The sequence below is a fragment of the Oncorhynchus mykiss genome, chromosome 20 (assembly GCF_057628025.1).
Source record: "Oncorhynchus mykiss isolate SJ-2025 chromosome 20, ASM5762802v1, whole genome shotgun sequence".
NCBI lineage: Eukaryota > Metazoa > Chordata > Actinopteri > Salmoniformes > Salmonidae > Oncorhynchus > Oncorhynchus mykiss.
In genome coordinates, this window is record NC_143041.1 from 37,554,565 (window position 1) to 37,574,420 (window position 19,856).

Consider the following 19,856-nt stretch of genomic DNA (forward strand, 5'->3'; position numbering starts at 1 on the left):
CTCTCTAATGTCCTCTTAACCTGAGATTTATATCAATCACCATGACTCATCCTGCTGGATCACACATTTATTACAGCTCAGATAAGTAGCATGCTCTGGTGGTGGGCTGCTCAGTATGTTAGCCTGACCTTTGCTATCAACTGCTTTTCAATCGTGTGCATGTGAAAGGGTGGTGTGCTGTGTGTGTGTGTGTGTGTGTGTGTGTGTGTGTGTGTGTGTGTGTGTGTGTGTGTGTGTGTGTGTGTGTGTGTGTGTGTGTGTTGTGTGTGTGTGTGTGTGTGTGTGTGTGTGTGTGTGTGTGTGTGTGTGTGTGTGTGTGTGTGTGTGTGTGTGTGTGTGTGTGTGTGTGTGTGTGTGCGTGTGGGAGGGGGGTGGGCTGTGAACAACATTTGTAACATACAAGGTCTTTTGTTACAGACTGATAAACCGACTGATAATTGTGTCAAACTGTATCCTTAAAGGACGGTCCTCGACGCCGGTCTCTGATTGGTTGCTTCACGGTATGAGCCTTGCCGATATTTACAAGGTATCACTTGACGCACTTATAAATAACGTAATCGTCCAAAACTGTGAGTTTACAGGCCTGGAGTCTGGAGGCCTTGTAAAACGACAGCTAACAGGGCTGGCACAGGGCAGGGTAAAACTAAGAACTTGTGGAACGAATGCACCCTGTGCTCATGACTCTAGAGTGTGTGTGTGTGTGTATGTGTGTGTGTGTGTGTGTGTGTGTGTGTGTAAGGGGGGGGGGGGGGTCACACACTTGCACACACACACACGCTCCAGGTCTACAGTAGTAGACCTGTCTACTAGGGTTTCACAATGCCCCTGGTGAGCCTGACATTCCAATCAGGAAGTATAAGATCATCTGGACTGCCACATCCCAGCTGGTAACCAACCGGTCCCCTGAGCAGGTTATACTGACGTTTAGACAGACAATCTGTTTGCTATTCAGCTGTTAGAACTGTTATATGTAAATTGGAAGTGAGAATTGTGAAGTTGTGTTTCTGTCGTTTTGTTTCCATTTCAACCCTGAACGGACATCCCAGTATGGAGGAGGATGTGCAGTGGGCTACCAATGTGACAGCAGAACAGGACCTCAAGAAGTCTGAGGTAGGGGGAAATGAGCACTTATTTAGCACGTTTTAAACTCAAGATGCATTCTAGTAGTAAATAGGTAACACGTCATTGCGTTATCATAAACAACAACGGTGTATTAAAAAACCCATTCCTTACCCCAGAACACTTCAACGGGTGACTATCCATGAAGATAAATGAAAGGGAACTCTATTGAGATGGCTAGTGGGACACTAACCTGCGAGGCTGCATACTTTCTGTGCCTCACACCTTTTCCTCACCAAGGCTCTAATGAAGATGGATGGGAGCATCAGGGCTGAATCCAATTCATGACATAATAGACAAATGTTTTACATTGGGAAAGTTGCCTGAGAGCTCAAATAATGCCATCATATTTAGCCACAGATGAGTATTTAAAGGTCCAATGCAGCCTTTTTTTAAATCTCAATATCAAATCATTTCTGGGTAACAGTTTGTTTTCATTTAAAATGGTTAAAAATAAACAAAAAAGCAAATTCGAAGCAAATTTCTCAAGAAAGAATTATGTTAGAACTGAGTAAGGAGGGGAAAACTGGAAACGATCTGTTATTGGCAGAGAGGTTTGGAACTCTCTTTCTAATTGGTCTATTAACTAATATACAGCTTGGTGCTGTTACCATGGAAGGTCAAAACTCCATCCCACCAAAACAGGCTGAAATTTCAGGAGATCTTTTCAAACAGCTCTTACACTAAAAGTGCATTGTCATCATTTTCACAATTTCACAGTATTTTTTCAACCTCATAGTGTGGAAATTATATAAAACACAGGAAAATATCTGGGCCTTCAGAACAATGACGTATCCTACTGTACATTTTAACATAGACACAAACATGTGTACAAACACCCACACATACAGTACATGCACTTGCATTAGCTGGTGTGAACTGTGTGTGAGGCTGAGTGACCTGAGCTAGCCTTTGCTGTGACTGTGTGACTATGTGTGACCCATTGACTGTATAAGAATGGACAAAGTCATCAATGACATCACACCATTTAAAGCTCAGGAAGTCGGTTTTAGCTTGCTAAGATGCCGTTTCTTGGAAGTGGGGAGAATGGCGACCACTTCAGGAAGTGGGGAGAATGGCGACCACTTCAGGAAGTGGGGAGGACGACTGCCCACTCTCATTGAGTATTTCAAGTTTAAGTTCGACCGGGGACTGCAGGCTGCCGGTAGAAACAAATGTATCCTTTTAACTTGTTCTTTGTGAGATTTGTTTATAATTCGTTCAAGGACATACTGTACATCTGATGTAATAGAAGCAATTATTGATACTGTGACTGTCTTCTGATTTTAATTTCATTCACACAAATATTGACCACGAAGATTGCCATTTTCCCATTCAGTACATAGGGGGATATTGCTTTCTGAAAACAACAGCCTGCAGTTCTCTGGTCGGCCATGAACTTCATGGCTTCAATGAGAGGGGGCAGTTCTCCCCCTGGTGTGACCTATAGTTATCTGAGGTATCTGTAACCACATGACCCGTTGCTGCTTCTGAAATAGTTTACAGCTTATTAACTTAACAGCCTGACCTCTGACCTACAGTAGGCTATCTATAATACATTGCTACATCTTTACAACTAATACATGAAATCAAGTAATTACTGAAATATAAATAAAGTAATGTCCTTGATTAGACATTTATTTTGTTTCATAGACACTTTCATAGACATTTGAATGTCATGGTGTCTGCAAGGATTTTACTTCAGGATTTTTGTTTATATTTGTTCATGTTTTTACCCTTCTAATATCATCATTTCAGTTTGCAATGATTCCTTTGACTAGTCCGTGCAAAAATACATGATATTGCATGGACAAGTGTTCTTGTAGATTCCTCTATGATCCATGCCTCTCAACAGATTGTTTGATACTGCCTCCAGGGAGAGAGCAGAGTTCCATATCACCTTCCTCTACAAGCAGACAGATTTGGGATTCACAGATTTGAATGAATGACTTCATTTATACTTTCTTACACCCGCAGTTCAGCACTAGAGGGAAATTAGCGTGTTGGTTATACATTATATTTACCACTAATCTCATGTTACACTTTTGTTCATCTCTTTAGTGTAATATTTAGTGCAAGTATGTGGTTCATTTTCACAACTCTTAGTACAAAATGAAAACAGATCATCAAACAGGCAGTTGTTCCAAAAGTTTAAGCACATTTTCAATTGACAATTCAACACACAAAATCCTAAGTCACTTTTTCACAAACCGTAATCAGTGTTTTATCTAGAAATAAATGTTTCACATGACAATACATGTTCATATAAAGCAATTGCCTTTCATAATGCAACGCTCACATTACTTTTGATATGATTATTTTCTCATAATCTAAAATAAATTTTACTATTACTTAATCCAACTGCTCTTAATCGATAATCACTTAACTGTCTGGTAAACCTCTAGATTTTACACTGGCTTGTCTACTACAGATTTAGAGAACTACATCATTCAAATGTATGTCTGAAAATAAGAAACATAAAAGGTATTATATATATTTTAATTATTATAATTTCATAAATTTAACTAGGCAAGTCAGTTAAGAACAAATTATTATTTACAATGACAGCCTACACCTGCCAAACCCGGACGACGCTGGGCAAATTGTGCGCTGCCCTACCGTATGGGACTCCCAATCATGGCCAGTTGTGATACAGCGTGGAATCGAACCAGGCTGTCTGTAGTGACACTGAAGTGATGCCTCAAACACTGAGATGCAGTGCCTTAGACCGCTGCACCACTCTTGAATGTACTACTATGACGATGACTATTATGATTTTACTTCACAGTAAATAAAATAAAAATATGTTATTGACAAGATCAGATATATACCGTATGTAACGAATCAAAGTTTACTGGTCACTGTCACGACTTCCACCGAAGGTGGTTCCTCTCCCTGTTCGGGCGGTGCTCGGCAGTCGTCAGCGCCGGCCTACTAGAAGGTGGTTCCTCTCCCTGTTCGGGCGGTGCTCGGCAGTCGTCAGCGCCGGCCTACTAGAAGGTGGTTCCTCTCCCTGTTCGGGCGGTGCTCGGCAGTCGTCAGCGCCGGCCTACTAGAAGGTGGCTCCTCTCCCTGTTCGGGCTGTGCTCGGCAGTCGTCAGCGCCGGCCTACTAGAAGGTGGTTCCTCTCCCTGTTCGGGCGGTGCTCGGCAGTCGGCATCGCTAGCCTACTAGAAGGTGGCTCCTCTCCCTGTTCGGGCGGCGCTCGGCAGTCGTCAGCACCGGCCTACTAGAAGGTGGCTCCTCTCCCTGTTCGGGCGGCGCTCGGCAGTCGTCAGCACCGGCCTACTAGAAGGTGGCTCCTCTCCCTGTTCGGGCGATGCTCAGCAGTCGTCAGCGCCGGCCTACTAGAAGGTGGCTCCTCTCCCTGTTCGGGCGGTGCTCGGAGGTCGTCAGCGCCGGCCTACTAGAAGGTGACTCCTCTCCCTGTTCGGGCGGTGCTCGAGGGTCGTCAGCGCCGGCCTACTAGAAGGTGGCTCCTCTCCCTGTTCAGGCGGTGCTCGGCAGTCGTCAGCGCCGGCCTACTAGAAGGTGACTCCTCTCCCTGTTCGGGCGGTGCTCGGGGGTCGTCAGCGCCGGCCTACTAGAAGGTGGCTCCTCTCCCTGTTCGGGCGGTGCTCGGGGGTCATCAGCGCCGGCCTACTAGAAGGTGGCTCCTCTCCCTGTTCGGGCGGTGCTCGGCAGTCGTCAGCGCCGGCCTACTAGAAGGTGACTCCTCTCCCTATTCGGGCGGTGCTCGGGGGTCGTCAGCGCCGGCCTACTAGAAGGTGGCTCCTCTCCCTGTTCGGGCGGTGCTCGGCAGTCGTCGTCGCCGGCCTACTAGAAGGTGGCTCCTCTCCCTGTTCGGGCGGTGCTCGGCAGTCGTCAGCGCCGGCCTACTAGAAGGTGGTTCCTCTCCCTGTTCGGGCGGTTCTCGGCAGTCGTCAGCACCGGCCTACTAGAAGGTGGCTCCTCTCCCTGTTCGGGCGGGGCTCGGCAGTCGTCAGCGCCGGCATACTAGCTGCCACCGATCCATTTTTCCTTTTCGTTTGTGTCTGTCTGTTTTGTTTACACCAGTGTCATATTAGTTCATTACGGTGGGTTTATTAACCTCCGCTGCCTGCTAGTCTTTGTGAGGGATTATTCATTTTTTGTTTCTCACGGTCGTTGTACCGTTGGTACTGTATTAGGAGTAGAGGTTTCTCCTTCGTGTGTTTCGTGATTTTCCCTAAGTGTGGCGACTTCGTTGGGGTGTGTTTCGTGATTTTCCCTAGGTGTGGCGACTTCGTTGGGGTGAGTTTCGTGATTTTCTCTAAGTGTGGCGACTTCGTTGGGGTGTGTTTCGTGATTTTCCCTAGGTGTGGCGACTTCGTTGGGGTGAGTTTCGTGATTTTGTCTAGGTGTGGCGACTTCGTTGGGGTGTGTTTCGTGATTTTCCCTAGGTGTGGCGACTTCGTTGGGGTGAGTTTCGTGATTTTCCCTAGGTGTGGCGACTTCGTTGGGGTGTGTTTCCCCACCTGTTGTTGTTGGGCTGGGACTTTATAATAAACGACTGTGCCACTGGCAATTCCTTGCTCTCCTGCACCTACCTCTTCTTAGGAGGCACCTAACAGTCGCGTACACCGATTAATAGATGTTACAGCAGGCGCAATGAAATGCTTGTATTTTTTAGCTCCTGCAGTGCAGAAATAAATACAATACCAACAAGAAAATAATACAGAAATTCCAAAACAAGAAAGAAATACATCCTCTATACAGTAAACATGTATGCAAAATGACATTTCTGAGGTCTTTTTGATCAGGAGATTTCATACTGCTTTACTAAAATATAATTGGCCAATACAGTACTTTAATACAGGCTAATACAGCACTGTAATACAGTAATATATGTCATTTACGTAGCATTCGTAGTGACAACATTCCACATATTTTGGCATGTGAACCCAGTGGGAATCAAACCCACAACTCTGGTCTTGCTGGTGCCCATGCTCTTACTAACTGAGTCACGTACAGGACCTCTACAATAGATAAGTACAATGCTGTACAATACAATACACGATTACAATGCAGGTGGAAGATGTATATTTCCACTACCCTCCTTTGGGCCATGGATGAGGCATGCAATGGCATCAGGCCAGACCTATGTCAGGCTTGGATTCACCATGCCAAAAGGTTTTTCCCCAGCTGCATGAACAATTAACATATTTACTGTTAATTCTTTCTATGGGCGAAATGCTCAAACAGGCTTGATGCATACTAGTGCTGCTAAACATTGTTTCCTTAATTTCTTTCATTTGAATACATTGTGAAAGATGTTTCCAATGATCACACCTTTGATAACACATGGGATAGAAATGATGGAAATTTTATGTTTAGTCAATTTTAATGGGTAGCGCAAGTGTTGCCTAATGTAAAACAGAGTGTAATGTATTGCACTTTACAGTACTGTTGGATTAGCTGGTTGTTCAAATAACTAAATTGAGAAGATATCATTATGTTGTGTTTTGGTGATTAAACCAATGTACTCATTATATTTCACAGTAAACTTAGATTTTGGATCAATGGTTGTGTGGTGAAAGATGTCTGCAAACAAAATGAATGCGTAATGAACGGTTTTGATTGTAAAATGGCTGCTTAACGAGTGTTGTCAGTTTGGAGTTTTGTACTAACAGTTTTTAAAATTCATCACGTACCAAAGCTTTTATTTTATTTTTAAACTGTAAACATAAGTACTCTTACTGCAGGCACAGAAGGGTTACGCCGGTTTTCTACAAATGGAAAATAATGTTTTGCTTGTCTTTCTATTTTTGCATGTCTGTTAATTGTAAAGTACATTAAGGTGTGTTTTTCACTTTAGATAGAGTTATGATTTGAATATTATTTCTCTGTTATTTACCAGCGTAGCAGAGCGCGAGCGGTGAAGCTGGGACGTATGAAGTGGGACACACCTGAACAGGAAGAACCAGGCTGTGAACCCACCAATCACAACGTTGAAAGCATCCAGATAAAGGAAAAGGAAGTAAACTTCTGATACATTTGGTTATATATTCACCCTCAGTTACATTACAGTCTGTGAATCCCACATTGTAAATCCAGCAACAGTTTACTGTCAATACATTCTACTTAGCTCTCTTTTACCAGGCTTGTTATTGAGACAATATTTGATTCTATTCACCTGTATTTTATGAAGAACACACAACCTATTCACCTATATCTATATTCACCTATATCTACCTCAAGAGGCTGTTTATATTTCCCCAAGGTTGGTTACTGCCAACAACATTGTTCTATTACCAGATATTTTGTTGAGAACATGTTCTCATTTACAAGCTATGAGGTTACCATGCTATGAATGTATCTGGCCATTAGCCACTTCAACATGTGCCCCTGGCATCTCTGCTTTTACAGGCACTGACCTGACCCTCTCACACCAACTCCCCTTCTATCCCCGGTAGTAAATCAGGTGGAGGCTAGCTACTGTTCAGACAGCTGTTGGTTTACACTAGACACAGAACAAAGGAAGGGAGGCCAGTCACTCATACCAGGGCTGGTGTATGAAGAATGAGCCTATAGTAATACTTTTAATAGTTAAGACAATAGTAGATATAATTACACGATGAATGTGATCTATCTCGTGTCGTGTTTTGGCAGTCGTATTCTTTATTGTTGTTATTATGTTAAGGTAGAGAGAGAGGGGGGGGGGGGGGGGTACCAATTCTGAGTCAGTCTGTATGAGAGGAGAATCTAATCTTCTGACCACCATCTTGTCTCCCCTAGCCAGAGGAGAGAGAGAGGAATTCATTTTCAGAGGGGAAGATAGTTGATCAGGGAGGACCAGAGAGCATAAAGGAGATCTGCCGGAGGAGGAAGTTGAAGAAGTCAGGGTCCTCATCCAAGGTGGCCATGGACATACCCGTGGTGAGGCAACATTTATATCACATTTAGCAATATTTATTTTTGATGACTGGAACAATGCAGGATATACTCTTGTTTGTCATTTTGAAGAGTGGGACCAAGGTTTGCTGATTCTGGATCAGTTGCAAGTCCCAGAGAGTAACACAAACACGTTTTTTTATGGGTCTCTGTGTTTGTCAGTTAGGACCTGTAGACACTTTTGACTTCATGAAGGCAGCGACTCAGGGTAAACTCAAAGTGGTGGAGAAATACCTGGAAGATGGAGGAGACCCCAATTTCAGTGATGAGGAAAGTAGTAGTCTGTATGGTATATGGTCAGCTTATCATGTCACATGATCTGAATTTCAACCTTTATTAAGCTTCTTTCACCGAACGATCACTTTTTCTTTTAATGTCAGAAGGTCCAGCACCCTCCTCAGACAATTGCTTTCATTTCTGGTCAAATTCCCATTTCTGGAAAAGGCTTAAAACAAAGGTTAAAATACAGTCATGTGACTTCACTTCACAAAATATACGTATTTACTTGTTGAAAGATCTGGCCTCAATAGTTCAAAGTTCAACTGTATTGTCCAAGAGGTAAATTGAAATGATTGTGGCCTAGCGATTTTATTTATTTATTTATTTTACCTTTATTTAACCAGGCAAGTCAGTTAAGAACAAATTCTTATTTTCAATGACGGCCTGGGAACAGTGGGTTAACTGCCTGTTCAGGGGCAGAACGACAGATTTGTACCTTGTCAGGTCGGGGGTTTGAACTCGCAACCTTCCGGTTACTAGTCCAACGCTCTAACCACTAGGCTACCCTGCCGCCCCAGCGATCTGCAATGGCCCTACTGTAGCAATAGCACAAAATATTTTTTTGAAAACTCAATTGTACCTTTTACCTGAGACAGATATCATTTTAACAGTTCAACATCTTACATAACTAAATATTTTTCCAGTTAAGGAGGACAGCACTGCACTTTGCCTCCATCGAGGGACACTCTACCGTCATCCAGAAGCTTCTAGAGAAAGGAGCTAACATCAATTCTAAAGACCGGGTGAGAGACTCTTGCCATTAACACAGTATGTTCTATAGTCAATGTAAGTTGCTGTGATAAAAGCTATGAAATTACATAGTTGACATAATTGTGTTTTTAACTCCAATACTAGGGAACAAACGGACAACTTTTAATCATATATACAGTATGTAACCTATATAACCTCAAGTATTGTGCTGATAACTGGATAATTGATAAGGTTAGGGCTGTGGAATGGAAAGCTGGTGATGAGTCAGTGGTTAAGTCTCAGACATTGTGCAGTGAAGGTGGCCATGTGTGTGTTCCAGCTGGAGTCCAGAGCTGTTCACTGGGCCTGTAGAGGAGGAAGCCTGGCTGTGATCGAGGTCCTCCAGAAACATGGAGCAGACCTCAACATCAGGGACAAGGTGAGGCGTGGGTGTGTGTGTTCCAGCTGGAGTCCAGAGCTGTTCACTGGGCCTGTAGAGGAGGAAGCCTGGCTGTGATCGAGGTCCTCCAGAAACATGGAGCAGACCTCAACATCAGGGACAAGGTGAGACGTGGGTGTGTGTGTTCCAGCTGGAGTCCAGAGCTGTTCACTGGGCCTGTAGAGGAGGAAGCCTGGCTGTGATCGAGGTCCTCCAGAAACATGGAGCAGACCTCAACATCAGGGACAAGGTGAGACGTGGGTGTGTGTGTTCCAGCTGGAGTCCAGAGCTGTTCACTGGGCCTGTAGAGGAGGAAGCCTGGCTGTGATCGAGGTCCTCCAGAAACATGGAGCAGACCTCAACATCAGGGACAAGGTGAGACGTGGGTGTGTGTGTTCCAGCTGGAGTCCAGAGCTGTTCACTGGGCCTGTAGAGGAGGAAGCCTGGCTGTGATCGAGGTCCTCCAGAAACATGGAGCAGACCTCAACATCAGGGACAAGGTGAGACGTGGGTGTGTGTGTTCCAGCTGGAGTCCAGAGCTGTTCACTGGGCCTGTAGAGGAGGAAGCCTGGCTGTGATCGAGGTCCTCCAGAAACATGGAGCAGACCTCAACATCAGGGACAAGGTGAGACGTGGGTGTGTGTGTTCCAGCTGGAGTCCAGAGCTGTTCACTGGGCCTGTAGAGGAGGAAGCCTGGCTGTGATCGAGGTCCTCCAGAAACATGGAGCAGACCTCAACATCAGGGACAAGGTGAGACGTGGGTGTGTGTGTCATGATGCTTTTGTGCGACTATAGCTACTGACATTTCATTCATTATGGAGTTAGCCAGCTAACAGAATGGCCATCTACCCACGGCCTTATCATTTCACCAGTCCAGGTTTGTCCTCAGTGGGGTTAAGATACACTGCTCAAAAAAATAAAGGGAACACTAAAATAACACATCCTAGATCTGAATTAATGAAATGAAATTCTTATTAAATACTTTTTTCTTTACAGAGTTGAATGTGCTGACAACAAAGTCACACAAAAATTATCAATGGAAATCAAAGTTATCAACCCATGGAGGTCTGGATTTGGAGTCACACTCTAAATTAAAGTGGAAAACCACACTACACGCTGATCCAACTTTGATGTAATGTCCTTAAAACAAGTCAAAATTAGGCTCAGTAGTGTGTGTGGCCTCCACGTGCCTGTATGACCTCCCTACAATGCCTGGGCATGCTCCTGATGAGGTAGCGGATGATCTCCTGAGGGATCTCCTCCCAGACCTGGACTAAAGCATCCGCCAACTCCTGGACAGTCTGTGGTGAAACGTGGCGTTGGTGGATGGGGCGAGACATGATGTCCCAGATGTGCTCAATTGGATTCAGGTCTGGGGAACGGGCAGGCCAGTCCATAGCATCAATGCTTTCCTCTTGCAGGAACTGCTGACACACTTCCGCCACATGAGGTCTAGCATTGTCTTGCATTAGGAGGAACCCAGGGCCAACCGCACCAGCATATGGTCTCACAAGGGGTCTGAGGATCTCATCTCGGTACCTAATAGCAGTCAGGCTACCTCTGGCGAGCACATGGAGGGCTGTGCAGCCCCCCAAAGAAATGCCACCCCACACCATGACTGATCCACCGCCAAACCAGTTATGCTGGAGGATGTTGCAGGCAGCAGAACGTTCTCCACGGCATCTCCAGACTGTCACGTCTGTCACGTGCTCAGTGTGAACCTGCTTTCATCTGTGAAGAGCACAGGGCGCCAGTGGCGAATTTGCCAATCTTGGTTTTCTCTGGCAAATGAAAAACGTCCTGCACGGTGTTGGGCTGTAAGCACAACCCCCACCTGTGGATGTCGGGCCCTCATACCACCCTCATGGAGTCTGTTTCTGACCGTTTGAGCAGACACATGCACATTTGTGGCCTACTGGAGGTCATTTTGCAGGGCTTTGGCAGTGCTCCTCCTGCTCCTCCTTGTACAAAGGCGGAGGTAGCGGTCCTGCTGCTGGGTTGTTGCCCTCCTACGGCCTCCTCCATGTCTCCTGATGTACTGGCCTGTCTCCTGGTAGCGCCTCCGTGCTCTGGACACTACGCTGACAGACACAGCAAACCTTCTTGCCACAGCTCGCATTGATGTGCCATCCTGGATGAGCTGCACTACCTGAGCCACTTGTGTAGGTTGTGGACTCCGTCTCATGCTATCACTAGAGTGAAAGCACCGCCAGCATTCAAAAGTGACCAACACATCAGCCAGGAAGCATAGGAACTGAGAAGTGGTCTGTGGTCCCCACCTGCAGAACCACTCCTTTATTGCCTTGCTAATTGCCTATAATTTCCACCTGTTGTCTATTCCATTTGCACAACAGCATGTGAAATGTATTGTCAATCAGTGTTGCTTCCTAAGTGGACAGTTTGATTTCACAGAAGTGTGATTGACTTGGAGTTACATTGTGTTGTTTAAGTGTTCCCTTTATTTTTTTGAGCAGTGTATATTAAGAATATACATGTTTCTTTGTCCTTTGACATGTAGAATTGGGAAGATTTCAGCTACAAGGAATTGTTATCTGCAGCATCTTTCACAATGTATTTCACATCAATCCCGGTGAAGAGGAGGAAATGAGTAGAAATGCGCCCATGTTGGCTGTAACTCTCTCTCTCTCTCTCTCTCTCTCTCTCTCTCTCTCTCTCTCTCTCTCTCTCGCGCTCTCTCTCTCTCTTTCTCTCTCCCATCCCTAGCTGATGGCCAGCCCTCTCCATGTGGCCACCAGGACAGGCCATTCTGATGTAGTGGGACACCTGCTGAACAGTGGAGCCAAAATCAACGCCAGAGACAGGGTAGGACGTCATGCTTTCTCACTGCATCATACCTGGTCTAATATGATTTTGTAAGCCAGTTTTGTGTGGTATTGGTGCTTAAAAAGCCTTTTATCATTCCTTTCCTCTTGAAATACAATAAACAAACATCATCATTGTAGCAATGTGGCTCATCATCTTGGTTGTCCTCATTGTCATCATTATCTTGGTTGTCTTTGTTGTCATCATTATCTTGGTTGTCTTAGTTGTCATCATTATCTTGGTTGTCTTTGTTGTCATCATTATCTTGGTTGTCCTCGATGTCATCATGATCTTGGTTGTCTTTGTTGTCATCATCATCTTGGTTGTCCTCGTTGTCATCATTATCTTGGTTGTCCAGAAGAAGTATTTTGTTGACACAGCATCTAAAATGGAGTAGTACATCAAGCATTTCATTAACTGCAAAACCCCTCATGTCATCTATAGATTGGAATGTCCACAGTGCAAGGTGTTCTACATTGGACGGACAAAGAGACGCCTTCAAGACCGCTTAGCGGAACACAAGTACGCCATACGGGTAGGCAATGGAGACTACCCCATGGCAAGGCACTACAAGTCCCTACACCATGGCAAGGCACTACAAGTCCCTACCCCATGGCAAGGCACTACAAGTCCCTACACCATGGCAAGGCACTACAAGTCCCTACACCATGGCAAGGCACTACAAGTCCCTACACCATGGCAAGGCACTACAAGTCCTTACACCATGGCAAGGCACTACAAGTCCTAACACCATGGCAAGGCACTACAAGTCCCTACACCATGGCAACCCTGCCTCCCTACAAGCTATGTGTATTGATCATATTCCGGCCTCTATTAGAAAAGTGGACCGTCTTAAACAGTTAAACCAAAGGGAAAGTTTTGGGATTTACAAACTACATGCCACTAAGTACCCTGGTTTAAATGAAGATATGGATTTACAAACTACAGACCGCTAAGTACCCTGGTTTAAATGAAGATATGGATTTACAAAGTACAGGCCACTAAGTACCCTGGTTTAAATTAAGATATGGATTTACCAACTACATGCCACTAAGTACCCTAGTTTAAATGAAGATATGGATTTACAAACTACAGGCCACTAAGTACCCTGGTTTAAATGAAGATATGGATTTACAAACTACAGGCCACTAAGTACCCTGGTTTAAATGAAGATATGGATTTACAAACTACAGGCCACTAAGTACCCTGGTTTAAATGAAGATATGGACTTACAAACTACATGCCACTAAGTACCCTGGTTTAAATGAAGATATGGATTTCTCACCCTTCCTGTAGGGTCGTGATGGGTCCATTTGCTGTCATCTAGTGGACATTTTGCTCAATTGCCCTCAGCTATGTTTAGACTGTTGTTCATGTTTTGCTGTGTTCTAGTGTACTAGGGAATATATTGCTTTCTTATTCTTGACACTTCTCCCAGTCATATTTAAGGTTAGAACTACCTTTCTAGGCGTTCTGATATGTCTAGCTTGAAGTTGATTTTTTTTTATAAAGTAGTTACAGTATTTCACTTTTTAATGTGTATGGTGTTGCTTACTAGGTGTGTGCAATCAATTTTGTAACTATGCCCTCTTCAAATTAGGGCTAATTGAAAAAGCTGTTCAAAAGAGGACATTGTATTATTTCTTTGTCCTCCCTGACAAAGGCCATGCAGCCAAAACGCTTCTGATTTTTAAAAATGTTGTTTCTATTGAACATGTCATACAAATACAGGCATTTTAATTAATTATATGAAGAGTGCCTTGGTCCTCCTTTCTTTTGATGACCAATTCACCCCTTTTACCAAAGAGCACCTTCTGTCTACCAAAATGTACTATTGTGTACCTTAGTAGCGCTTCCCTTCCTCCTCTTTCTACCAGTTTTGTGTGGTATTGGTGCTTAAAAAGCCTTTTATCATTCCTTTCCTCTTGAAATACAATAAACAAACATCATCATTGTAACAATGTGGCTCATCATCTTGGTTGTCCTCGTTGTCATTATCTTGGTTGTCTTTGTTGTCATCATTATCTTGGTTGTCTTTGTGTCATTATCTTGGTTGTCCTCGTTGTCATCATTATCTTGGTTGTCCTCGTTGTCATCATTATCTTGGTTGTCCTCGTTGTCATCATTATCTTGGTTGTCCTAGTTGTCATCATTATCTTGGTTGTCTTTGTTGTCATTATCTTGGTTGTCTTTGTTGTCATCATTATCTTGGTTGTCCTCGTTGTCATCATTATCTTGGTTGTCCTCGTTGTCATCATTATCTTGGTTGTCTTTGTTGTCATTATCTTGGTTGTCTTTGTTGTCATCATTATCTTGGTTGTCCTCGTTGTCATCATTATCTTGGTTGTCCTCGTTGTCATCATTATCTTCGTTGTCTTCATAGTGTAGTATTGTAATTTTGTATTCCAGGAGGGGGACACTCCTCTGCATGATGCTGTGCGTCTGGGCAGATATAAGATACTCAAGCTGCTCATTGTTGGAGGGGCTGATACAAGGCTCAAAAACCATGTGAGTATCACATCTTCTCAAATAAAACCTGAGGTTGGCATAGACATTTTCTATTCAAATGTGTCTTTTTGCTTCCGTGTGTAACTGTTTGTACAATCACGTGTCTGTGTGTTTCAGGAGGGCTTTACAGCAGTGGAGCAGGTGAAAGAGTGGCAGTTTGACACCAAGGAGACTCTGGAGAAACTGGACCAGCTGAGGGAGGTGGGTCTGGTACCCCCACTGTTACCTAACTTACCAGACCACCAAATCTGCCTTCAGCCCTAAACCTACACATCCCACTGGTACATACCTAACCAGACCACCAAATCAGCCTTCATCGCGAAACCTCTACATCCCACTGCTACATACCTAACCAGAGTCACCAAATCAGCCTTCAGCCCTAAACCTCCACATCCCAATGGTACCTAACTTACCAGACCACCAAATCAGCCTTCAGTCCTAAACCTCCACATCCCACTGGTACATACCTAACCAGACCACCAAATCAGCCTTCAGTCCTAAACCTCCACATCCCACTCTTACCTAACTTACCAGACCACCAAATCAGCCTTCAGCCCTAAACCTCCACATCCCACTGTTACCTAACTTACCAGACCACCAAATCAGCCTTCAGCTCTAAACCTCCTATCCCACTGGTACATACCTAACCAGATCACCAAATCTGCCTTCAGCCCTAAACATCCACATCCCACTGGTACATACCTAACCAGACCACCAAATCAGCCTTCAGCCCTAAACCTCCACATCCCACTGGTACATACCTAACCAGATCACCAAATCAGCCTTCAGCCCTAAACCTCCACATCCCACTGGTACATACCTAACCAGACAACCAAATCAGCCTTCAGCCCTAAACCTCCACATCCCACTGGTACATACCTAACCAGACCACCAAATCAGCCCTAAACCTCCACATCCCACTGGTACATACCTAACCAGACCACCAAATCAGCCTTCAGCCCTAAACCTCCACATCCCACTGGTACATACCTAACCAGACCACCAAATCAGCCCTAAACCTCCACATCCCACTGGTACATACGTAACCAGATCACCAAATCAGCTTTCAGCCCTAAACCTCCACATCCCACTGGTACATACCTAACCAGACCACCAAATCAGCCCTACACCTCCACATCCCACTGGTACATACCTAACCAGATCACCAAATCAGCCTTCAGCCCTAAACCTCCTATCCCACATCCCACTGGTACATACCTAACCAGACCACCAAATTAGCCCTAAACCGCCACATCCCACTGGTACATACCTAACCAGACCACCAAATCAGCCCTAAACCCCCACATCCCACTGGTACATACCTAACCAGACCACCAAATTAGCCCTAAACCGCCACATCCCACTGGTACATACCTAACCAGACCACCAAATCAGCCCTAAACCCCCACATCCCACTGGTACATACCTAACCAGACCACCAAATTAGCCCTAAACCGCCACATCCCACTGGTACATACCTAACCAGACCACCAATCAGCCCTAAACCTCCTATCCCACTGGTACATACCTAACCAGACCACCAAATCAGCCCTAAACCTCCACATCCCACTGGTACATACCTAACCAGACTACCAAATCAGCCCTAAACCTCCTATCCCACTGGTACATACCTTACCAGACACCACCATTTCAGCCCCTGACTGGGTGCATAGGGCTTAACTTCAACTCCCATCCTGGACAGGCACAGCGTGTGCAGGCTTTTGAGTCCTCTTAGAAAAAATAGTGCTATCTTGAACCTAAAAAGGTTATTTGGCTGTCCCCATATCCTATTTGGTTCCAGGTAGAACCCTTTCCACAGAGGGCTGTACATGGAACCCAAAAGATTTCAATCTGGAACCAAAAACGGTTCTCCAATGGGGACATTTTGTAACCCTTTTTTCTACAAGTGTAAATCAAAACTAGACGATGAAGTGAGGTTTGTGCCCAGTGGGCTACTGCATATTTGATCAAGTCATTTCAATGCAGACCTACAGTCATGGCAAACTCTCATCATCTTGTTTTCTGGTTATATTTGATGTAACAGGATCGTACTGTTACAGTAGTGGCCTGATAATATATGCTCTACTCTCCTAGTGTGTGTCTGCATGGCTCTCAGGAACATAAACCAAGCACTTTTACTTGTTATAAGCACGTTTACTGTATTTGTTATATATTTCCTGCATACTCACACCCCTCATGTACATGGTATTTGATTCATGTGTTATCTGCAGTGTGTCCTTCTAGGACACAACAGGCTGAAGTTCAAAGATTAGTTCTGTGTGCCGTTATACCGGTGAGGTTGAGACTGCTGCTTTCATGTCATCTGCTTTTGCTGAAAATACATTTTTAGAAAAGTCCTTTCAGCTGAGCAGTGTGGTGCTGGTGACTGGACTTATTAAAGCAACTCATTGGCGATTCTCTTCTGAAGAGCTTTAAAACCCCTGAAAAGCTGTGTTCTTGCATTAGAATCATTAGACGTTGAAGTCTGTGCCTAGTGGGGACACTATCTTGCCATGTAGGCTTGTCACCATATATTCAATATAAATTGCAGATAATCCATATGAGAATCCAAGATTCCCAGTACATTCACTGCTGGCGTTGCTCTCCAACATTACACCATCCATGGTGATATTAAATCAACAAATGATTTACTAATGTATGTCGAAGTGCATTTTTGTTCTTGTTGTTAAAAGTCTTTAAGAGCAGTACTTTGTGAGCAGATTTAAAATACGACCAATGCAGTAGGCCCATGTGTTGATTGCATCACCATAGCTTTATATCAGCATTAGGTTCTGATTTGAAACTGCATTTGGTTTATCCTCCACCATTATTACAGTAATTAACAAATGACTGTCCATCAGCAGTTGTTCCACGTTTAAAGGTCACTGGAAAACTGTTCATTTTACAGAGGCTAGAGTCACAGACAATGTTTAGTTAAAACTGGCTCTATTGTCTCTGTGGTGCCCCGGGGGTGGATGGGATGGTTGGGGTGGCTGTTTTTCCTTTGTTAAACACCTCGGATTGGGTTAGAAATGTGTGGACATACTTCCGTGGGTCCAGTGGAAATATTTTCCTGTTGTCATCATAGGTACAGTCCTGCCTGAGGGGAAATGATCTCTGGCTCAGGGATAAACCTGTCAGAATGTATTTTGGTTTGACTACACATGTACACTGTATCGCTGAATATATCGCTGAATAGTGGAAGGACTTAAAGCAGTAGTAACAATAGTATAAGCCCTGTGAATGTGAGTTCACTGTACCTATGCCAAGAGGTCTGGATAACTGTGGGGTTGCTGGTTCAAGCCCCACTCCATAGGTTCTCCATAAATCACTACAATGGTATTGATTTGAGTGCAATGTCTAAAAAGCACCTGAAAGATAAAGCTATTAATATTAGTAGCAATCCTCACTTTACAGAACATGTTCCTGCCTAGTTAAATAAAGGTAAACAAAAATAAATAAAAAATATATAAAACTGGTTCAACTTTGACTTCTGAGTCATCGGGGGACATTGTTGCCATAGTGACAGTATGTTGTGTATTGTACAGAAAAGGTGCATCCAAGCGTGTTGGTTTTGAACAGAGAATGTATGTGTATGCCAATGTTATTTATATTAGCTTAGAAAACCTATAATCAACTGCATATTTCTGTATATAATTTACCATGTAGTGTCCTGCTGACATCCACACATAAAGCTCATTCCAAATCAAATAAACAGCAGATTTCAGTAGGATATCCAGTAAGCCTCCCTTTGTCGTAGTGGGATCTCGATGTTACCTCCTCTCCTTGGTAGAGCAACATGCTCAATGCCTGTGTATTTGAGGGAGGAGATAGGATGGTTAGCTTCAACAAAGTGAGCTGCTACTGGATAGTCAATGTTCGTATCGTATACCTGATTGAGTTGCGGTGTTCAGCTATGTGTTGTTTTAATTGTATTTTCGTTTGTCCTACGTAGGCTTTTCCACATGAACAGGTGATGAGATAGATTACTCCCTTGGTCTTGCATGAGATGATACCCCTAACAGGGATTTTTCAACCTGTATAGTTCTCAATCAGTAAACATCAACTTTACAAAACCCACACTAAAACTATGACACTTGATACTACATATCCACAGTTGTTTCCTGTCGCCTTCTCTTCTCACATCTGCTCTGACATGAAAGAACAGCATTGGCACAGATCAAAACTATTTCCAATTAGGTCTCCACCATATTTCTCTCTTCTACACTGTATTTACAGTTAGTGAAATTTGAGAGGAGAAGAGACCACTATAGACTATTGAGATGCAGGAGAGGAGACCACTATAGACTATTGAGATGCAGGAGAGGAGACCACTATAGACTATTGAGATGCAGGAGAGGAGACCACTATAGACTATTGAGATGTAGGAGAGGAAACCACTATAGACTATTGAGATGCAGGAGAGGAGACCACTATAGACTATTGAGATGCAGGAGAGGAGACCACTATAGACTATTGAGATGTAGGAGAGGAAACCACTATAGACTATTGAGATGCAGGAGAGGAGACCACTATAGACTATTGAAATTCAGGAGAGGAGACCACTATAGACTATTGAGATGCAGGAGAGGAGACCACTATAGACTATTGAGATGCAGGAGAGGAGACCACTATAGACTATTGAGATGCAGGGGAGGAGACCACTATAGACTATTGAAATTCAGGAGAGGAGACCACTATAGACTATTGAGATGCAGGAGAGGAGACCACTATAGACTATTGAGATGCAGGAGAGGAGACCACTATAGACTATTGAGATGCAGAAGAGGAGACCACTATAGACTATTGAAATTCAGGAGAGGAGACCACTATAGACTATTGAGATGCAGGAGAGGAGACCACTATAGACTATTGAGATGCAGGAGAGGAGACCACTATAGACTATTGAGATGCAGGAGAGGAGACCACTATAGACTATTGAGATGCAGGACAGGAGACCACTATAGACTATTGAAATGAAGGAGAGGAGACCACTATAGACTATTGAGATGCAGGAGAGGAGACCACTATAGACTATTGAGATGCAGGAGAGGAGACCACTATAGACTATTGAGATGCAGGAGAG

General features: G+C 44.1%; 1 protein-coding gene across 1 annotated transcript; it reads left to right on the plus strand.

The window, feature by feature from the left end:
- The first annotated feature begins 2,166 nt into the window (after positions 1-2,166).
- Positions 2,167-17,420, plus strand: ankrd2 (ankyrin repeat domain 2 (stretch responsive muscle)). The gene is made up of 11 exons (XM_090211981.1): positions 2,167-2,284; positions 5,373-5,391; positions 5,457-5,559; positions 6,998-7,117; positions 7,876-8,016; positions 8,194-8,299; positions 8,953-9,053; positions 9,341-9,439; positions 12,164-12,262; positions 14,672-14,770; positions 14,888-17,420. The coding sequence occupies exons 1-11, from the start codon at positions 2,167-2,169 to the stop codon at positions 15,032-15,034; spliced, it is 1,152 nt and encodes a 383-aa protein (XP_090068107.1). The 3' UTR covers positions 15,035-17,420.
- The last annotated feature ends 2,436 nt before the right edge of the window (positions 17,421-19,856 follow it).